Source organism: Perca fluviatilis, chromosome 1, assembly GCF_010015445.1.
Source record: "Perca fluviatilis chromosome 1, GENO_Pfluv_1.0, whole genome shotgun sequence".
Classification (NCBI taxonomy): Eukaryota; Metazoa; Chordata; class Actinopteri; order Perciformes; family Percidae; genus Perca; species Perca fluviatilis.
In genome coordinates this window covers 31,805,707-31,829,082 of record NC_053112.1, presented here as the reverse complement: position 1 = coordinate 31,829,082, position 23,376 = coordinate 31,805,707, and the positions used below count along the sequence as shown (strand labels likewise).

Below are 23,376 nucleotides of genomic sequence, written 5' to 3'. Positions count from 1 at the left end.
GCTCCCACCCTCTGGAACTCACTCCCAATCCACATCAGAAACACGGACTCACTGAACACCTATAAAAAACTGCTCAAAACTCATTTGTTTTAATTGGCCTATCCATAATTTACAATAATCACTCATCTTGTTTGTTTGTTTGCTTCTTTCTTTCTTTTGTTTGTAAAGCGTCTTTGAGTTCCATGTAAAGCGCTATATAAAACTTATGTATTATTATTATTATTATTATTATTATTATTATTATTATCTACTTAAGGAATTATAATAATGTATGCCCATGATAGTAAGTGCTGTTTTTTGTGTTGAAATCAAAAAGATTAACCATGTTTACTTAAATGTATCTGTAGTCTATTAGACATAATGGTTGTATGGTTCCTATTAGGGGAACTCCATTCAATAAGAAAAAAAGAGCAAAAAGTGCATCTTGATTTAAACTGGACAGCAATAAGTTTGACATCTTCATTGGCAGCCAACTTAAACATTAATTTGTCTTTATCAAAACTGTAAGACAAGGTATTCATTTTGTATTCATAATTTTTTATAATTTTTATACTTTATTAATCCCACATGGGGAAATTCCAATGTTTTCACTCTGTTGTTATTATACACATCACACACAGATGCTCAGAACCTATACATGCACTAATGGAGAGATGTCAGAGTGAGGGAGCTACCCATGGAAAGGCACTCAGAGCAATAGGGGGTTCAGTGCCTTGCTCAAGGGCACCTTGGCAGTGCCCAGGATGTGAACTGGCACCTCTCCAGCTACCAGTCCACCACCATACTTTGGTCCGATGGGGACTTGAACCAGTGACCCCGGTTCCCAACCCAACTCCCTACAGACTGAGCTACTGCCACCCAACATAAATGTGATGTTGAGGCAACATGGCATGTTTTCTGGATTACAGTTGTCTTGGCAAAGGGAAATATATATGGAGGTTTGCTGCCTTTAAAAATGATGATCCAAGACTTAGCATGCTCATTTCCCAACTGTGATTACTTTAGAGTTTGGGTAACTGGCTAAATCAGGCATCCAGCCAAGTGAGAAGCGGTCTGTGGCAATAACTGGCACTTTGACTTGGAGTGAGAGATCAAGGTTGAGGGGTTTATTTGGGTTGCCAAAACAACTCTAATTGTGGCAGAGATAACCAGTCCAATGTAATTTGGAACAAACAGCAGTAATTAGTTTTTTTTAGCATTGTGAAGGCGCTGCTGTTATTGATTATTTTCTCAATGTGAGAAGAACTAGGCCTCACTCAGCTGTGTTTTCAACAATGCTAAACCATCATCTAGACAGGTTATTGTTGTTGACAGCTTTAAATCTTACTTGTGGACACAATCTTACATTCCCTTGGCAAATCTGCACTCCACGAGGGGGGGAATCTTTCTCGATCACATCATTTTTACATTCAACCTTCACTGTCTCTGCACTCAACCCGGGGTTTTTTCTGAACTTGCTGCCAAAACACCATGCTCTTACAAAATGAAAGACCTTCTTAAAAACAGATGTCATTTTCAGCAGAGTAAATATGAAAGGTTATCCAAGAGGTTAACGTATTTTCATTTCTTTCTCAAGACGTAATCCCATCAAACAAAAAGCAGACAAAGGTTACAATCAGTTATTTTTATCATGAGCTATCAACATTGCAAATAATGAACTCTTTCCAAACTTAAAAAAGGGTAAATATTTTTGGAAAATCTCATGGAAATTGTAACTCACCATAATCTTTCCCTTTAGTAATCTCCAGTATTCTTCCTGCTGATGTGTTTTTGCCACTGGCATCTGTACAGAGGATCAGGAGACTCCCATTGTCAGTCTGAAGTCGATCTACTGCACACCTACAGAACGCAGGGAAAACAGAAGTAAAGTATTGAAACCAACCAACTACAAGGTGGCAAGTTGGCATAAAAAAAGTCTGAGTTTACAAAACTTTTTCCTAAAAACAGCAGTAATAAAACAGATATATGAGGATAATTGCCATGTAAGCTACTCATTTTTGACAGAACAAAAAACAGTAAAAGTCTGAATCAGGCAGCCCAATTTTGAAGAGCGGATCTCTTTTGGATCCGCCAGGAACAGCTGTTAAGTATGTCAGTGTGACGTTGCTGACGTGTCTCATTAAATGTTTACTCACCTGCCTGGGTCATGTAATCCATGAGCAAATATCTCAGGTGGCTGGTTGGTGCTGTTGAAGTACGGGTTGTTCCGCGGTATTGAATAAGGTGATGTACAGCAGTCTGTGTCCACATCTACCCTCAGGATGGACCCTGTGAAATCACTGCATTCAAACACAAACAAAATACACCTTCACGATGGTGGGAGCTAGGAAAGGATTCAATCTTGGGGCACACACACCAGCACTCGATCATTTATACTACAATTCTTAGACATCTGATCTCACCTGAGTCCATCCATCTCCTCCATATCATCCAGGGTGATCATGCCATCTCCCAGGACGATGTGCAACAGACCATCAGGGCTGAACAGAAGTTGACCACCTAGGTGCTTCCTGTGCAGCTCTGCCACTTCCATCAGCACCCGGACAGTCCGGGTGTCCACCTGGTTGGGGTTTTTCCTTAGGAAAAACACAACACATCATTGTCACTGGGTTCTGTCAATGGGTGCAAATCTTACCTTACAAATGAACTAATATATGTCAGTACAACATTTCTATACCTACATACGGTCTCATATTAGATTCAAAAGTATACACTGTATTAGGGTGTTGGATAAGTGGATTTTGGACGCAGTTGGCTCTTGATTGGGGTAAAAGTCACTAAAGAAATGTGATGTAATGTTTTGAAATATACTGCGTAAGACAAGTACACACTTTGATTGTCTCTAATTACTTTAAAGAATAATTTTGCCGGTGAGTAGAAGGATACAACATGGATAAGAAATGCTGACATGACATACCACACAAAATCCAACATGAAATGACATGAAATAGTTTGTGTCTGGAGACATTTAGTCTAATGCATTGTCTCAGTAAGGCAAAGAGAGTGGGTGGAGATGTAACACAGGCTTAAAAATGTTGCACAAGTTCTAGTGCAAAGTGAGGATTTGGCTTCACAGTATCAGCAACAAATATTTCATGAAATGTTATTTTGGGTAGTTCTGCAATTTTTAAAAAGCAGCTTGCCAAAGAAAAAATAAATTACTCTCTTAAACTACCATCAAATACTTTAACTGTCATTTCTCTATTGGACCCTCAAATTAGGGACTATACGCTGCAGTCACCAAGACTGCATGCCAAGACTATAATTAAGATTAGATGATTAAGTCAAACATACAACTGTGATTATGCAAATTAAAATGTAACACTTAAACACCTTCGTGAGAAAAGACTGTTTTCTTAATTACAGGTCATTGTGAAGGGAGTGTGGCAAAAGGCAACATTGCTATCATCACAAGTGTTGCAAATGAACGCCCATATTACGCAGTGTGCTCTTATAGCTTTCGTATTTACTATGGTTACCATTATCTCTGTCAAATCAGTGTTGCTGGAGGGGAATAGCACATATTATGATCAATTCCTTCAGGGTTTTGTGATCAGAACTTTTTCACAACATCCAAACAGTAAAGTGAAAGCATGTACTGAAATGCAGATTGTTGGAATTTTCACCAATCGTCATGCATTGCTACAAATTACAACTGACCACATTGTAAACTGCCCTGCATGAAGAAATGAATGTCCAGGCTATATTAGTCCTCAATAGTTAATAGGTCAATTTAATGTTGTGTAGACTGTAAGGCAGCTGAGGTTTTGGTTTCCTTTCAGGCAGTGACCAAGCCATATTTAAGGTAGATTTGGCACACACTCCTCCCATTACCTCGAAACGGTGTATTCAACCACACGGAGAATGTGGTCGTGTGGTCCAATAGCCCAGCGCTCTTGGTTGGTGGTGTAGGAGACGTAGAGCTTGCCATTCTTCTTGTAATTGGGGTGGAATGCCAGGCTTAGCAGGCCCCTTTCATCTCCACCCTGCAGTCAGATGAGAAACACAAAAGATCCAGGAGTTAATTATGTCCCTTCTTGGCTTCTGCTCGGGCTGTGTGGAGTTGGAATCACCCCCCTCGGTCATCTTCATCATCACCAAGACCACTACATGCAAACCCCTGCACACCCATCACCCCCACCTCCTTTAATTCTTCAACCTCTATAATCCCCCTTTTTATTTATCCATCACATTCCCTTTCACACCCCTGCTATTCTCCCATTCTCTCTTTTTCTACCCTTGCCTGTTTCACTTCACACCTTCACCAACTTCCTTGAATATACCATTACCAACCATTATGAAGCATTTGACTCTGGGTAGAGCAGCACAACCTCCTCTACAACCCCCCGCCTTTGCCCAGTCCTCTCTGCAGCCTGGTTATGTGCGCATGTCCACAGTGTCGGGGGGCCCCTGTGACGCCCAGGCCCTCCCGGTGGCCTCCATTGTGCAGTGATTTGTGTGTGTAATCTTTGGGGGATATCCGTGAATGCTACGCTGAGTGGCTGAAAGAATTTATTAGCTCACTCACAGTTCATAGAGAGCACAAAAGTGCAGAGTGCTTCAGCCCATGCTTTTTGCTCCCCAACCCCTCGCTCTTTCCTGGTTTACACAAAATCCATGCAAAATTCAAGGCTTGGAGGGGGGGGGGTCAGAGAGCTGCCAACTCCCACTGTCTTGGCAACATGTTTAGAAAACATCTAAATTGCTTGTGTAATATGTAAACCTTTGTCTCACCCCGGAGGCAGCTACATCAGTTGTCACTACCCTGGTGGTCCTCACATCATAGTTAGCTGTAATAATCAGCTACAGCATTTTATTCCCTAGGCAAGACAAGCCAGGTCGGCCCTTTTTTAATGTTGTACTCTCCCTCACTATTTCTTCTTGACAAAAGAAAGGACAGAATGCTAGGCTTAGGTGTAAGAATGTTTATAAAGTGATCCCTGTGTGATTGCATCCCTAGAAAAAAAAATTTTCTCCAAAAGTTTCAAAAACGCGAAAGTGAGCATCATGCAAAGAAGTTATCTAACTCATTCAAGTATCATGTCTACAATAACCACAGCTGTCTCATCCTTAAATATCCCCTCTGAAAATAGTAAAAAAAAAAAAGGTATAGTCTTATGTCACAGGCCAAAGAACACACATCATAAATTGGTGAACTGAATCGCGTAGTTCTGTTTGGACTGCATTAGACCCGGCCTAGTCAAACACAGCAGTGACACAGGCCACATGCGAATGCAAAAGAGATGACTCTTTGCAAAGGAATGTACTTGAAGTACCAATGAGCAACAACAGAGACCTACATGATAAGCCACAGGGGTTCTATCAATCTGAATATAAAGTGAAATGTTGTGAAAGTTGACAAATAAATCGCCACCCCAAAAGGCAGAGTTCCTCCACAGCAAATTTATGAGTACTACTAAATGTCAGATCATTGAAGTCAAATAAAAAAGGAGTTATGTGGGAGTGGATGCAGCACACAACAGCTGGATGTTAGTCGGAGCAGAGGTGACTGCACTTGCCAAAAAATGTCAAAAGGCTTCATCTTAGGAAGAGAAATTCTTAACCTCATCTTGAAATGCTGGATCCATATGTTGGATTTGGGGATGCAGTGACCCACATCCCCAAAGTATACTCACTATAGGGAGTGGGTCAAAGACCACAATCCCAAAGAGGCCTAGATCCAGAGCCAAAGGGGGACCACCAAGATACACAGTGGTTAAATGGACTGAAATATTAGCTCACTTGCTAATGACTAGCTCCTTCAGCAGCAGGCGAAAAGCAGAGCTGGCACCAGAGCCATGAGAAACAAACACTGCATTAGCCTTTCACTGCAGAGAAAATCAAAGGAGATACCTTGATTAAAAGTGCCAACCTGTGGCTCCTGAGCATTGATCATGCTAAAACTGCTGCCAGAGCTGCAGTAGGTAAGATATTCTTGGCACGGCTCAAAAACCAATATACTATACAAACAAGCTAATTTAGAGAAACTGCAGGTTTCACATATTGTCAGCTGCAACGTGAATTTCCTAGGGTTTCAGCTTCTACATTGTGGGTTTAAAAGCTGTAATTAGATTTAGGAGTTTTGCTCTGCCTTGTGTCATAGTACATTTTATCAACTACTACAGTACTGTGTGTGTACTTTTATACTATGCTGTTATGCTGTTTACTTTTCACCTACAGTGCATATGGATGAAGATGAGGGACAATTTAGGGGTAAGCTGCAAGACTCTGTTTTATTGCAAGCAGTTAACCCTCATATTAATAATTTACCTTCATAATTTCTTAACAACATATGTCAATGCTGTGGATTATAATGCCTGTCATCTCTGGACCTCTATCAAACTATACAATGAAGTTGACTCTGCTGTGTCAACTTAAAACATTCCCTCCATCCAACATCGTTGTGTTTTTTCATGACTGCCATCATTCTTCCACAGTCAGGCAGGGGGTTCTGATTGTATCTCTCATGAGGTATTATCTCTCCATTTTTCACAAACACCTGCCTCTGCATTCCTCTTTTCCCTCCAATTTTGTTCTCTGGGGCTCTGGCTTTGGCGCACTGTCAAAGTGTTGGCGTCACTCCACAGAAAGTTGGGAAAGTGAGGTGCAGGGATGAGGAGTGGTTGTTATCTCACATCTCACAGTGCATTACATGGAATGCTGGTCCTGTCTGAGTGGCGGAGGCAGCGACATACACAACGCTACTATTTCAAATTCTGCAGGGGCAGTTGTCTTTGGGTCCGAGTGACGCACAAGTTGGCTCATGCATTGTTACCCTGAACCTATTGATCCTTTCTCAGTGGCTGGTGGGCATTTCTCCACTGAAAGACATTCCACATGAATTGATTGGAGCAAAACAATGTCTACGCCCTTCACTCAAAGACTACCTGAAGCATCTACGCTCACACCTCCCTCACACACACACAGACAATACACACCTCCTGTGTAGTATTCTCTGCTTTTCCCTTAGCCGTACAATGAGAATCAAATCTCCACTGCAACTCCTCCACCTTTTCATACATAAATCCTATCCATTAATTCTCCCACCAACCAAGAATAAGATATAATCCATCATCTGGGCCATACAGTTCATAGAATAGACTCTTTTTTTGTGCCTAACTGCTCCATTTGTTAACATTTTATCTTTCAATAGCAGACAGCCCACTATTTGAGGATAATTGTGAGATCAGTATGAGTTTTAGTGAAGATGAGGCCACTTATTTCTGTCCATATGAAAGCAGCACTGAGCCTCTGATGGCTGCTGATAATGCAGAGCAGCTGTCAGTGGAGCAGGGACAGAAAGAATAACATGCTGTGACTTATTTGTTTTAACAGCGAAATATTTTATTGCAGGCCCCTTCGCCCCCTGTAACACAGTGACATGTCAGTGAAATATTTGAGTAACTCCAATTACCTTAATTGACAGACAAGAAAGTCTAATTTTGTTGAAAACTTCCCTGAAGATTGTATAAAATAACTTTATTTGGTATAGCATTGTACTGTATATAGAATTGTGTTTAGAGGTTTTATTTGATCACTTAAAGTTATAGTCTATACATCTTTGTTTGTATTGTATTTGCTTCCAAGCTGAAGCAACAAAACTCTTCTGTTTTTATTTATTTGGTGTGTATAAGGCAGAAAGTTGCAGCCTGTAATGCAAATAGGTATTTGTGTTTGGCATACTAGAAAAGTAAAAAATAATCAGAACATTATACTGTATAACCATGTCAAAAATATATTTTCATAAAAAATACAAATCTAAAAATATAGGCAGATTGATGATCATTGAATTTTTTTTAAGTCTTAAGTATCTGTATTGGTAGACTTTAGTAAGAATGGTCAAACTTGGCTACATGCACCATCTCTGAACCACATCCTGCAGCAGGGCTTTGTCCAATCAGGAGGTTTGTCCACAATTCGCCATCATGTTAGAGTTGTGTGAATGTGAGCTAGTTGTGGAGAGACCACTACAATGATGACATGGGTAGTGTGTGTGTGAATGTGTGTGTATGTGTGGTGGGTGGGTGAGTGGAAGGAGGGAGGGGGGGGGGCTTGAGTATAGAGATTGAATTTCAGGAGAAGAACACCCACAGCGCAGCTAGGAGCCCACACCACCACAGCACAGCATTGTGTCTGTGCAGTTCAGCTTAATTGGCACCGGGGGGATCCGTGGAAGGAGGGGGATAGAGGAGCAGAAGGAAACACAGAACATTACAATCAAAGCATGTGCATGGAGCTGATGATAAACCCGTTATCTGCCCTGTCTCCTGGGGGCCTGGGTTCCTCTTTCGGTATAAAGGCAGCTCCATCCTGTTGATGCTGCCAGTAAACACCTTAGCCCTCCCCTGGTTCTGTTCACCCCGTGTGGGAGCCTGTTTCGGCAGCCAACATCACAGAATAGGACTCCTGGGGCCTGCAGGGGATCGAGCCACATCTAATTGTCATAATGATCACTTTATCCCCAACCAGTTTGGATTGAATGATGATAAGAGAGCAGTGAGAGCATCCCGCAGGGGGCAGTTGCATATTCAATTGCTGTGCTCTGTTTGACTCCTTGTAAGCAAAGGGTCTTGTCAGTGGAGGAGCAGGAGGCATGCGTGATAGATAAACTTCCTGTCTAGGAGTGTGCCCCACAAAAATCCCAGTTACCCCATCTTGTGCAATCTCAGCAATTTCCGAAAAATTCTCAAATACAAAATCTGAGATGCAGTAAGGATTATGAATAAATATTTAATATCAGGACAGTACCATGAAGACCGCAATGTCTTTGCTATTGAAATATCAATAGAGAATTCTTTGAGCTACAGTTTGTCATATTACAAACAATTTATGTCCACACCTTGCAATATTTCCAGTGTCACGAAAAAGATATTTCAAGAACTAGCACCACACCACAATACACAGTTGGTTAAAAATACATTTACTCTATGACACTACTGACACAATGGACGTAACAATTTCCAAAAATCTGCAGCAGGCTCAGAAGATATAAATGAGAAAATATACTTCATGTGCACCTGTACTTTTTTACACCCTTGCCCATGTTAATTTTTCTCAAAGAGGGCCCAAAGCCAAACAGAAGCAGAACTGTAGAAATGTTTACTTGCCCCTTAACACCCTTATCATGACCCTTATTCTGGCAGGCACACATTCATGAAAATGTAGATGCTACATAGGTTCTATGTCCTGTCAGAAATACAGACATATCAGTCTTTTCAGCTCCTCACTCTATATACAGTATACCACTAACTCCTTATTATTATTATAACTAAGAAAGCAGGAGAAAGCAAAAGGATATCACAGACATTCGATAAACTATCTTTTGTTGAAGTGAATAAAGACTGTAGACAAGGTTACAATTATAAACCATGCATTATGTGGGGTATTGAGTTAGTCACTATGTAAAGTATTGGGTAACCATGTGGGATATTAGAACCCTTACAGGAACAATATGGGAGAGATTAAGAAAGCCATTAACCCATCTTGTGAGAATTAGCAGAAAATTAGCAGTGAGCACAATGTGTGCTGTCTGTACAGTTAATTAGCAGGTAATAGCGTAATGATTAACCACAATCACATTTGATGAATGACTGCTTGTTTGGTGTAATTATATAATTGAATACTAATAGTAAGCAGACACTTTCAAGAGATTTGTCTTGGCTGGAGATGTTCCTCACAGGTTTACATAGGTGCAAACAGATGTGTTGTAAAGCATTGTGTTAAGGCTCTAGCACATCCAACCTTTACTCTAGAAATGTAGCAAAAATATTTCATACACCATCAGCCAAGTCCCTTTCCTCTTTCCTGGTTGCCACTGTGCTCAGATTACATCCATATTATCATATTACCTCCAGAATTCCTCCAACACTGTTAACACTAGTAAAGCAGGCTCATTCCTACCTTCAGGCCGTTCTGCACCAGCTTGTGGATGTCCAGGAAGGGCTCCTTGATTAGCTCGAGGTCATTGTTGAGTATCCTGACAATTCCCTCCCTCTCCAGGAGAAATAGCCGCTGGGATCCATCCCCACAGTGCACCACGGCCACCGGCTGCCTCAGACCACTCAACACCTCCTGGGCACAGTAGCAGTTGTGTTTGTGTTTCCTGGGTAACAAGGGAGACAAAAGGTCAGAGACCGATGGTGGTGGTGAATAATCCAGTTATAAAGGTAGAAGGGGCATGACAGAATTTGAAATAGTAGTATTTGGAAGGATGCATGAAATAACCATCAGTAAGACCTCACAACTATAATATAATATTTTTTCTTATGACATTTACAATGATTTTCTGAATTAAATACCTCGCTTTGCTGTATCAGACTGCAAGTACTTGAGATTTCTCGCAACTGACAAAACTAGCAGATGTGCTCTTTATCAGGTCTTTATCACCTTTGCTGGTTTACTAATTTGGTGACTTTCCGTTTGCCACACTGGTAACCAGTATACCAATTTAAATGCACAACACAAATCCAGTTTATCATTGAGTCTATAATAAGACAACTTAAACGTCTTCCTCCTCTCTACGTCAATGAACTCCCTCACAACCACCTGCTCCCACCAATCCTCTCCCTCCGTCTTTCCATTTTAATTCAAAAACCAAAGCCATCTTACCAGGGCATGCATCAGCTGCATGCGTCATCTCTGTCTTTTAAATGGCGAGCAAAAGTAGTGCAGGAGGTTCAAACTAACCCTCCCATGTCCACGCTAAACTGTGCAGGTACCTGACCAAACTGTAGAGGCAGGGGCAAGAACACTTGTGGTTGTTTCCCACCTGTGAACACGGCCACTTTGGTGCAGAGAGCACAGATTTTAAGGGGGATAAGAGAAGCTGATTTGACTGTCCACAATTGATACAAGCCCATAACCAACTAAATCATCCGCTGTTAATGTCTAATGTTGGATTCTTTCTTGTCCTATCCTGTTTTCTATGTGTCCGGGTGAGCTACATACCACCAGCCATAAATACCAATAAGTGCACTACCACTCCCTGAAACTGTGACAGTGATAACTTAATTTTGGCACTTTCTCCCAGCGTCTAACGTAAGAGAGTAGACCTCTCAGAGAATAAGGTTCAGAAGCAACAAATAAGCCCCAGACTTTCTAACTTTTGGAAGTTATTTGACTGAATGTTGTTTGCTGCTATTCAGGTGCACATGCTGCTTGGCCTTCTTGCCTCAGGGAAAAGAGAGATGAAAGGCATCCCCCCATGGACAAAAGGGCAAAGCCCTCTGTGATGTACAGACCTTTGCAGCGAGGGAGGCAACCAGAATGACGCAGGATAAGCATTTTTATTATGTGAGCAAAGCTTAGCAAATGCAGTCTGGACAAACTTTAGGATTAGAGAGGAGATGGCATAGCATTTCTGTCTGAGAGGATGGACCATGTCAAATGGACCAGTGAATCCAGAACATGTGACCGAGGCTACCCCTGTTTCTATAAAAACATAGAAATCACAGCTGAATGTCATTAATCTGAACTCGTAAGTACTAATAATGAAGCCTGAAAAGTTCACTTGGCTGAAACACATTTAAGAACTAGCCAAAGCTCATTCAAAATAATAATATGTACATCTTCCATAGTGTAACTCAATCGTCAAATAGAATAAAACATGGTAAAAGTCAGGCTACAAACCTGCTGATATCTTCTATTTTCTCATCTCCCAAGTAGTTGGAATCTTGCCCTTGTGGTCGCTTTCGTTGAAAATCTGGAAAGCACAGACTGGCATCTCTCCTCCCATAGTATTGGCAGAACTCATCCACATCGGCCTGGAACAGTTCTAGCAAACACAACAGATACAGACATATTTTATTCACTTACTGTAGATGTTGCAGGGTTAAATTACTTCATACACTGGGCTTGTGTAGACACCTAAACCAAGAAAATCCGATGAATATTCTTCCAACATATAACGTTTTCATGGTACTTTAGCTCTGAGTGTGCACATGTCTGTAGTAGATGTGGCTGTATAAATGTGTGCATGCATGAATATGTGCAAGAGAGGACAACAGAGTAAGAGAGAGACAGAGGAAGAGAGAAAGGATGTGATGTGCTTGTGTGTTGGGGAGGGTTGAAGATATGCTTGATGAGCCAAACCAAATCCTGGCTAGACTGGGCGTAAATGAACAAGTGAAGAGAAACTGGGCCAAACCAAATGGATCACAGATTAGACAGGAGTGTGCTGTGAACTATGCCTCTCCAGAGAGCAAAACGATTGCATTCTCAATTTCAAGTTTACTCATTATTTGTCATTATTTTGATTTATGAAATTATGCTTTTGCACTAGTCCTAATGGAGTCCTATGAGAAAACTGAGACTGACTTTCTTCAGTCTATCCAGCAACATAGTGATTCATTGCTTGTTTATTTTACTTTTATTATACAAACCTAAGACACATTTAAATGCACAGCAAAAATCCAGTTTATCATCTTGTCTGATTCCTATCTACATCTCTTGTAACAACCCATGTTTTGTATGAAGGCTTTCTGTTGTATACCTCTCTCTACAGCCATCAGAAAGCAGCAGGTAGACACAGTGACTTCCCTCTGAAGTCTCTAATCTGAGGGACAAAGCCCTGCCCTTTGAGGAGTAGTCATATTCGCTTCATTCAGCTGGTCTAAAGGCTCTGTTCACACAGCCTTAACACACCCCACAACAAACCCAATAAAACTATTAACAAAAACAAAACGACACTGTGTATTAGAAAACCAAAACCAGAACCAAATTGAAAACACCGACAAAGAAAGACTGAGAGACTCTCAGTTTTTACTTGACGAGATTACAGAATGTGAAATGATGGTTGTAAAATTTGTCTTCATATTATGTCATAAGAGTTCACTTCATGAGGCTATTTGTAGGACACTCTGTGTCACAGCTCTTACTATCGCCTATCAAAATCAGCACGTCAAAAGGTCACTTGAGTGTAGTGGACCATGGTTTTCTCTGTGTAAAACTGTGTTCTTTCAATTAATTGGAGGGAACACATATTGTCAGGAATTCTCAGGCGTCCAAAATATCCTTTAATGAATAAGTCCCAACCACTTTCCTTCAAACAAGTCTGACTGTTTTGCATTACTGAGCAACACATGGGCACAGCATGCAAAATGAAATAATCAACCTGTTAAATATGGCATGTAATTCTGAATAAACAAAAACTGTTTTCAGGGTAAGGTTCAGGTTTGCTTGCATTGCCAAACAATGACGAGATGTTCCCAAATGCTTCCTGGGTTTTGTCTCAGCAACTTTCATTAAAAGTGTTTTTGGGGGTAGTTTTTCCTTATCCGAATTGAGGGTGTCAAATGCTGTACAGATTGTGAAGCCCCTTGAGGCAAATTTGGGAATTTGGGATATTGGGTTATATAAATAAAATGTACTTGATTTACTGATTGTATTCTACTCAATTAACATGTAAATTCAAGGTAATACTGCCATCACATCATTCCTTATGGCCTGCTGGTTTTCAGTGCCAGAGGAAAAGTGATCTGCGTAAACATAGCAGTCACACGCAGCTACACCACCAGCCTGTCACAACACTATTCCCAGCAAAGTGTACTGTGCAGGGGGTCTCACAGGCCCTTTGCGACCTAAAAACAATCTTGCCAATAGTTTCCTTTAGTCAATCCCTAAGAGGACACAGGAGAGCAAATACACCAGTGATAAAAACACAAACAGGACTCTCCCTGTCCCTTCTTTCATCTCCCTCTCCTGCCACACACCGACCGCAAGCGCTGACCGCACCAAATACTGGAGGTGATAGGATATCCCCTCAAACATCTAAACACAACATGAAGATCAAACACAGAAACACACACACACAGACACAGAGCTCTGGCTATACCACCCACTCACTTGTGTCTGCAGTTATCTTAACCATGCTGGTTGGGGACTTCGGTTGCAAGAGGGGAGGGGGTTCGGAGGGGGGGGGGTGTTAGTGAACAGGGAAGGAAGATATGAGAAAAGAGGAGTACAGGGAAGATGGGAGGCCTCCAGGCAGAAGTGAGAGTCAAGGCAGTAAATGTCTTTATGGAGAAATGGGGGCTAAGTACATGGCCTAATCAAGGGCTGGTAGGAAGTTTCATGGGAGCAGGATGACAGTTATGGATGCAGTAAAGGCTACTGTTTCATTTTAATACCTTTGGCCAGCAATTTAAAAAAATACCAACACAATTGTTACCATTTATGAAAACAAAGCGTACAACTCTATGGCCTCTCTGCAATAGGATTCAATCTAATTATTTGATTTGTGTTTAGTAAGGTGTGCTTTTTTAAGTTTATTGTATTTACAAAAATGTGAGGGGTGTTCTCACTTTTGTGAGATACTGTATGTATGTTCAACCTTATTTGTACTGTGTGCACAGAAAAGAGTATGAACCAAGTAAAACAGAAGATAGGAGAGAGAGAGAGAGAGAGAGAGAGAGAGAGACAGAACTCTGTCCATATTCCCGGCTCCCCAGCGCTAAAGTTATACTTCCATCTGGTTATCTTCCAAGGCAACCTGGGTGGCCCACCCAAAGTACTTGACATCTTGATGCACTTCAGCAGTTTTACATACACACAACCTTTGTAGAAAAATAAATGTGTCATTCGTCACCACATATGCTGATCTGTAGAGGGCTGGGGTAAATGGGGAGGAGCATGACGGTGAACACAGGGGGATTCTTCTCTGGATTCCTCTGTTGAGCTTTTTTGGTTGGACTCTCTGAGCCCATATGTCTCTCAGCTCATGAGTAAGTAATGTTACTCCAGACAAGCCTTCTTCTTCTTCTTCTTCCCTTTTTCTATGCTCTATGGAGTCCCACTCGCCAAATTTCAAGTGCTGTACAAGATATGCAAGCAGGCCATTAGATGCAGACGAGGATGGAATGTATGCGTTTGATATTTGACTTGAGCTGCAGCATACCATGTGGGTGGGTTGCAGACAAGTGTGTTTGAAACTGTTCTCTGCAAATCTCAGTAGATCTAATCAGTTTGTGGCGACAGAGATTGGAAGAAGACTTGGCTGGAGGAGAAAAGACAGTCAGAAAGTGTTTGATCATGTTTGGTATGCACAGGTACCTGTGATCTTGCATCCCTTCAAAAAGGAAATTCTGAAGACCAAATGCTTTCAAAGGACAGAGGGGTTCCCATCATTTAGCAGTGCCGTTATCTACAAGGAAACTGATAATAGTTTTTTTCCCTGTTCTGTGGATTCTGTCATCTCATAGTAGAGCTCATAGTCAGAGATGACAGGGGCCAGTTAAGCAACACTTCAACTATGTTTGATTCATGTGAACTTACTACTCAAATGAAAACATACGGGTGGCAGAACATGAGCCACAGGTCTTTAAGTGACAGTTTATGTTTGAGGAAGGCAAGGGGCCAGGCAGTCATGTCTAGACCACAGCTATGGTGCTTATGCATCCCGTGAGCAGGATCCAGGAACAGTTCATAAAATAGTTCATTTTGCTCCAGTCCAGTTTTCTAGTACACTGATTAGGCTGGGACAGCTTTTGTGAGCATGTTTTCACACCCAAATGCAACTCTAATATGTTCCATTCACATGTCAAGAAATGCCTCAAATTGTTGTATTGTTACTATACTTTGGGTGATCAAAACAGTCAAATATTTGCACATTTATGATTAAAATAAACTTGCATGATCAAGACAAACCTAACAGAGACAAGAGAACAAAACTTTCTGCACCTAGTGCCATAAGTAGCTCACATATTGCTCTGCTATTTGCTAGACCAAATGTGCTACATCAGACTGCAGACTAATCAGCAAACTGTTGTTGTGTCTATATAGGCAGTGTGTGGCGAGTAATTTTACTGATGCACTAAAGTGCAACAGTAAAGCAAGTGCGAGGCAGCGAGCAAGCAAATGGGTGAGACAAGCTCAGCAACAAATGGAGGTGAGGTCAGATGAGGTAAGAGCTGGATAAATAAATATTCACAGACCAGACTACTGACGCACCACTTCTTGCATAAGTCCAAAAATCTGCCAGTTCTACATGTGCAGGCTGAGTCTCAATGACGAATGAGGCCTGCTGTGAATTTTAATTCATCACAATAAGGTGTCAGTTCCATTTCAAATGAGATTGAAATGAGCAAGTATTGATGCCTACTTTCAGTTACTCTATCCATGTGTATGCTTGGGCATTACCAGGTAAACACACAGGGGCAACAATTCAAGTCACATTCATTATCATTATTATCTGTATAATTACCTGGTATGTGGCCCCTGCAGGTGTAGTAGAACTCGCGGCAGAAATCCTGGCACAGCCGCGGCAGGTCTGGCTCCCTGTGTGGCATCTTGTCCATGTCCAAGGAGTGGAACAACACCTGGGCATTGGGGGAACAGCGAGCACACTTGATCTCCTCCAGGATACGACCACATTCGGTGTTGTTGGTGGAGAAAATCTGGAGACCACACGCAACAGGGACCAATGCCTGATTAAAACAGAGGACTGTTAACTTCTACTTCATTAGTTAAGCTTGTAGGCTGCATTTTTAAATCGTCGTTGTCATAAATTCCTGACAATTTAAGACAATGTTTGAGATATAAAAGAAAAATAACTATACAAAATGAGATGTTTTCAAATGATTACGGTGAGTCCAAATTACATTTTAAAAGGCAAATATTAGCACTTCAAAGATTTCACCTAACTTTTTCAATGTGTCAATATAACAATACAACACACCCCTGTAACCACACCGAAAAGTGAATGATCTCTACTTAAAAATTACAACCACACATTCGGATAACTGTATGTTTACAGGCTTCCCCCATATGACACGTACAACGTGAGATACTCTGTTGGAAACAGGGTCTAAAGCACCACTAGATGTAATAAACCCATTCATTTGCCAGATCTCATGTTAAACATCATTGCCATCATTGTATTGTCTGTTTATATTCTACATGATCTGTGGATTTGACAGGTGGTTCCTTATTGTTATGGTTTCTATTGTGCTAAACAATTTGTTTGCACAGAAACTTTCTTTTTTTCCTCGCATCATCTGTAGAATGAAGAATGAGGCGGGAGAAAGACAGTCACTTGCATAGTGTGAAAGTCTGCAGCATCTCTACCACGATCTGCATGAACGATCACACCATCCACACTGCAAAGACACTCTATTTTTTTTATAATTTTCACTGGTAGTGCTGGTATAGCCTCTTTCTTTATTGTCCCACTGAAATATTCTTTAGATTTTTTACAATCTCATGTACAAGCTAAATGATAGCAAAGTCCTGCATAGTAGTACATCAATTATATATCCTTTGACACCAATTTGTTAAACATTGAGGTTGGAACACCATGTCTGTTTAGAGAAATAAACAAAGAAATCATCTCATTCACTGCCTACTTACCCAAGTTCATAAACAGTTAAAGTGAAATTACAATTCCCATGTCTCACAGATCCTGGGGCATGAAATGAATAAAGCCAAATAAGAGCCTTAAAGCCTGACTTGGGGTCATTATGCAAAAGTACACAAAGAGTTAATCCAAAAGAAATTAGCAGGCTTATTTACATAACAAATTAGCTGTAATAAAACACAATGTAATCTGTTTTAGGTCAAGAGCAGCACTGCTTGGGCAGCCAGGCAGGCTGGTAGTGCTTTGCTCTGTGTGAGGTCCATGTGTAAACACCAATTTAGAGATAGACAGGCACATCATTCCCACTCTGGTATCAACAAATTAGCAGTCTGTCGAAGTCAATTAGACCAGCGGACCCAAGGCCAACATATGGATGCCTTACACTTTGCTCTGACTGCAACAAACTGCAACTGGGGAAAGATTTTCTGTTTAGCAGTTATTCAGAGCCGTGTTTACCCAACAGGTGGCAAAACATCTGGCAAAACCTTGAGGGTTTACCTGAAAAATATACTAACATACAAAAAATCTGTTACCACAAAAGGCAGTATAATGGACGAATTGAAGAGGGAAAAGAAATTCTATCTTATCTGAGGTTCCATAGCTGAACTCAGATCTGAATCCTAATTTTGTTTTATATTTTATCCAATTCTATCTTATGTGATTGATTGAAATAAACTAAACTAAACTAATTGTTGACTTTTTTTCTCAAAAAGGGCGTTCCGGGCTGGCTATGACCCTGTATGTGTGGCGAGTTCCTCTGTCTCTGTGCCCTCAAAACTAATGCCATGTAGTGTTGTGGGCATGCCTGCCCTCCTGCTCTAAATTGCCCATTGATTCTGTGTGCCATGGGCTGGCACAGGGTCCATGGAGAGTAGCATTTGTGTGCTCTCAGCCATGCCCTGTGTCCATATGTTGCTGGGATGGGCTCCAATGTTGCCATCATCCAAACCATAACAAGTGGGCCTTTGTTTGTTGTCTTTTGCTGAATCTCAGTGAGTATGTTCCTCAAAAGCAGGGAGAAAATGGCAATTAGGCTTAGCTGTTGCACTTCTGCTAAGGACATGCTAAAGCATGTCAAGAACAGAGCCATAAGCAAACAAACACAGAGAAAAAAATAGCGTAAGAAAATAATATTGTCATTAACATATTCCTAGGCTATTTCAGATGTTTACATTACATTTTCTAAAGTTGGCATTACACCAAGCTGCAATGCATTGCTTCATGTTGGAGAACAGCTATTACACGATTACTTATTTCTAGGATAGCATCTGCATAATGGGTTTTGCAAATTAAATTGCCTGGACAAACATTAATATACAATGCCACACTTGGAAAAGAATCACTTGTCTTTCAAATGCAATCAATCAGTAACGCTCTGCAAACCTCATCAAACCTCATATGGTCAGAGAGACCGAGAGAGAGGGGGAGAGGTACTGAGGTAGGCAATGCTAAGCTTTCACAAAACACTTGTCCTTGGGGAATAGGTGTACATTGGTTGGCAGGGAGATATGGTGAAGGACACACACACACACACACACACACACACACACACACACACACACACACACACACACACACACACACACACACACTCTCTCTCTCTCTCTCTCTCTCAAAGGCATTAACACTTGGACAGGGCTGATGACTGGGGGAGAGTGATGTTCTCCAGCTTCTCCCATTAGTGAAACCAACAAACACAATGGTGTTGTTGTTATTCTTTTGCCATAATCAGAAAGGGCTCCGTGTGTGGGCAGTGTAGTGGGGAGGAGGAGAAGTCGAGTTTGTCCTATTCAGTTTTCCGCCCTCTTATTTGCATGACTTGAGCAAATTAAATGATGCAATATGGCTTTTTGTCGCAACACAAAGTTAGATACCACCCAGCCACTGAATGATTCGAGGAGTGGCTTACATGAGAATGGTCCGGTGAGGATCCAACGGAATCCTCTAGCTACAAGTTTGGCGCATACAGTCGCTTTTTTTCTGACTTACCCCCCACGGAAACTGAGCATTTAGCTAAAAGTCTTATTTATATGACATTTTAAAACTTCTTCTTATGGCGTCGGTCGATGCTATAACGGCCAAGAGTGTTGCGTAAAAGCGCGAGCCCCGGTACTGTTTGTGGAACTTTTCCTTTAACGTCAATAGCGTTACGTTAGGCAAACACATTTCTGTACGTAACGCCGAAACACAACGCTGAAGACTCTTTCAAACAGACGAAAAGAAAACAGCTATCAGCTCCCAGTTGCTGTGGGAAAAAAAGGTCAACGGTTGATAAAAAAAAAGGGTACAACCGGGCTCTTACCTGTTCTGGTAAACGGTTCAGCGGCTTAGCTAGAACGCCTTTCTCCTGACAGTTGGTTGTAGCTGACTGTGGCGAGAAGTAACGTAAATCGACGAGTGTTTACCATGGTAACGCCGAAGCGCATTGGACAGCTGAATAGCTGCAGACACCGTAAAATGAAAATGTATCCTCGAAACCTGGACATTTATTCAATTTCAGACCAGGTATGTAAAAAAGACACATGTAGACACTTACAGAAAAGATGCATGGGCGCTAGCAAAATAAGTTGCTATGAGAATCATAAGAGATTAAAAACAAGATATAAAAAAAATAAAAAAGTAACGTTACAGACATATGTCACAAATGGGGATTTTAAAAGACGAAGCTTTAGGTACTATTAAAAAAACAAAGGTATGGTAATTTCACCTACCACCGAGTACCACACACACACACACACACACACACACACACACACACACACACACACACATCCACACATTGGTATATGTCCCTGTAGGAATGATAAAATAAGACTTTTTCATCGGGACAGGGCTATTTCCCCTGACCATCCCCACATTCAGCTCTCAGTAACAAGAGGAAGAATGATGCTGTAAATGCATATCCTGAGGTTTTTTTTTTAGCAGTAACACCCCAGCCCCTTAATTTGAAGAAAATGCAACGTGGTGGATGGACATTAACCTACCCTAGCATCCCTGCGGTGCAGGATCTGATATGCGGCTCTCCTGGTGGGACAGCAGGACACACGGGGATACAACCTGTGGCAAACTTCGCTGCTGCTGCTGCTGCTGCTGCTGCCGTCAAGCAACACTTTTCGCTCCCTTTTCTTCAGCCGCTTGGGCAGGCTTCCGTCGTAACATCTTCTTCTCCTGGGGCTAATTTCTCCCCTCTCGCCGAATTTAGCGTCTCCACATTCCCACACGCTGACCGCGATGGCCAGGACGAGCACAAATTGCAAATGCTTCATAGTTTAAAAAATTATAAAAAATTAACAAAAAATATGAATACAAAAAACTTCCAAGATCTGTCCCTTCTTTTTGAAAAAATAGTGGGGTTAACCTGCAATGTAGAATATATATTTTTTATATTATTTTGGGCTAATTTCTCCAAGCAGCAAAAGCCAATTTGGCTACTATAAGAAAATTTCAAATATTCTGTTTGTCAGGGCAGGTGTCCTGAATTTGACCAACTACTATGACGAAAGGTGTTTAAAAATACATAATTGTTGCTTCTGCCTATATAGAACAACTCAGAAATAAAAAAATATATATATATGTATATATATATATAAGCAAAACAATAACACAATTTATCCTGATGAACACAAAAAGTCAAAACCCAAAGAACACCGTGAACTGCAAAAGAGCCGTGATGTTCCTTTAGATGTAATTCCTTTTAAGCACAGCACGGCGGTTTGTGCATGCACGGGGTCAAAAAAACATAGAAGACATAAAAGTTGTCTCTCACTAAAGTCCTCAGACCGCTCACATGTTTTCCCGTGCTCTTTCCTCCTTCTTTTTAACCAGCGCGCGAGAAGAGGAGCGAGCGCGGTGACGTAGGACTCCGCGGGTGCGCGCATGTGGCCACAGTCGCGTCCACGTCGAGGTAAACAGTTACCTGGTAGAGCGGAGGACGGAGAGTAGAGGCAGTGGTGGACGCACGTTGGACTCCATTGACCGAAAAAGTTATGACAATTATTACTGAGGTCTAATTCAGCCTTAAATATATGATGTAAAAATATAATATACAACAATATAACCACCTTTTTAATTGGTAACTGGTAATATTTAAGGGAAAATAACTATTGGCACAGAAGGCTAACCTCCAGATTTCTCTGCCCAATCCATAGATAGATAGATCAGTTTATGAAATATGACACCTAGTTATATAGGCTACATTAACGGCATTGATTAAAATTAGCTCCCCCTTGACCACATACAATATTTCAATTTAATGCATAAAAAAAATGCAATGATATAATAGCCTATATGATATAACTCTCACAGATATCATTCTTTGCATATTGAGTACTTTAAACGCTTTAAGTACATTATTCCGATAAAATTTTGAAAGCGAACTTTTACTTGTAATTTTTATTTTGTTAGTATAGGTTCTTTTGCAGAAATACATCTTCCACTGTTATCCATATGTTGAAATTACTTCATGACCATGAGCCAAGTCTTATAAATAAATAAAATATTTGATAAATGATCCGTATGTTCTTTTTTGTTTTCAAATAACTGAAACTTATGAGAGAGGCATAGAGATTTCTACAAGAGACTAACATTATGAAAATTCAGAATATTATGTTACATCACAAACTGTGTCATGGGTGTTTGACTTTGTTTAAATATGGTCTAAAAGGTTTATTCTGGAAGCCACAGAATGAAGAATTATATGTTTTAGGCAGTGGAAAATCATCTACAATGTAAATCAATCGCTATGACCTGATGCGCAGCAATTTGCTTCCCTACAGTCGCACATACTGTAAGGCATCTTAATTTGGCTCCTGATAATACCGAACCAAATGTGGGACAAATCCTCTTTTATTTCTCTCTTCAGAAAAGTCACACGATAGCAATCCGAAAGGGAATGTCCAACCATGGTAATTACTGGAGAAACAACAGCCCCCCCCCACCCCCCCTTTTTTTTTGGATACACAGAGAATCTGAAATCAGTTACAGCGGCACCTGTTCTTACTTGGGGGTCTCGGGCACTCACCAGAGCCCCAGCTCAGCTTATCTACAGGAATCTGGAGCGGGAGGAATCCAGGAGGGGTTGGTTTGATTGTGGGCAATTATGGAAATGACTGTGTGTGCTATGAAGCCATAGCAGACCCTGCCAGATCTGACCCCCCACCCTCTACATTCTTTACGTTACCCAACTGGAGACATTTGAGGACCAAGTATAGCCAATGTGCCACTGCAGTATTCTGGATGTAAATGAGGAAAGAAACAAGACCATATGCAGAGAAGGAATCTGCCACCACCACTACCAACACTACAACCACCAAGTCTAGAGCTCCATGCAAAGAAAAAAAATATATTGTCAAAACATGTGGGATCCAGCTGTGGAGCGGAGAAGAGTACATCTGCTGTGAGAGATAGACCATTTGAGAGAATCACAGTTGGACAGACCGCAGTTCTATGCTGACAGAGTCCTAGTGAGCCACAGGCTCAGACACACACACGCACACACACACACACACACACACACACACACACACACACACACACACACACACACACATACACACACACACACACACACACACACACACAATTGCATACGTGAAGAAATAAGGATACAGCCTTATGAAGTGCACTTTAGCAATACTTGCTCTCCACATTATTAAACTAATTTGGTTTTATTACATTACATTTCAGGTGTGGATATTAATTCTAAAGCTCACTTTGCTTTGATTTGGCTCATTAGGATCAAGCTTGTAATTCAGTATTGATATAAATAAAACATTAACATGATAATTCCCTGAAAAGATACCACCTGCTTTGTCCTTTTTTATTTCTGCAGGGTCAGTGGGGGAATTTTCATTCACTCAGTGTCTGACCCTCTGAGAGGATATCCCAGAGGATGATGGTTAGCTTTGCGTGTGACCACATAAGGATCAACAACATGAGTCTGGAGCTCAGAAGGCTCTCATTGCCGCCTCCACTGTTTCCCAGACTGAGGAGCTGTTGAACGTTTACTCTATTCTCTCTGTCCATTC

At 41.1% G+C, this 23,376-nt stretch overlaps 1 protein-coding gene across 1 annotated transcript in view; it reads right to left on the bottom strand.

Moving 5' to 3' along the window:
- Positions 1 to 21,139, bottom strand: part of LOC120563435 (hedgehog interacting protein) — a 33,720-nt gene extending 12,581 nt beyond the window's left edge. Inside the window, exons 1-8 of the mRNA XM_039807597.1 lie at positions 20,335 to 21,139; positions 16,199 to 16,391; positions 11,629 to 11,773; positions 9,901 to 10,102; positions 3,835 to 3,986; positions 2,403 to 2,576; positions 2,136 to 2,279; positions 1,721 to 1,839 (exon numbers count right to left, since the gene is read on the bottom strand). Of these exons, the coding sequence (XP_039663531.1) occupies positions 1,721 to 1,839; positions 2,136 to 2,279; positions 2,403 to 2,576; positions 3,835 to 3,986; positions 9,901 to 10,102; positions 11,629 to 11,773; positions 16,199 to 16,391; positions 20,335 to 20,616 (1,411 nt within the window). The 5' untranslated portion in view covers positions 20,617 to 21,139. The remainder of the gene's footprint in view (positions 1 to 1,720; positions 1,840 to 2,135; positions 2,280 to 2,402; positions 2,577 to 3,834; positions 3,987 to 9,900; positions 10,103 to 11,628; positions 11,774 to 16,198; positions 16,392 to 20,334) is intronic.
- Between the last annotated feature and the right edge of the window lie 2,237 nt (positions 21,140 to 23,376).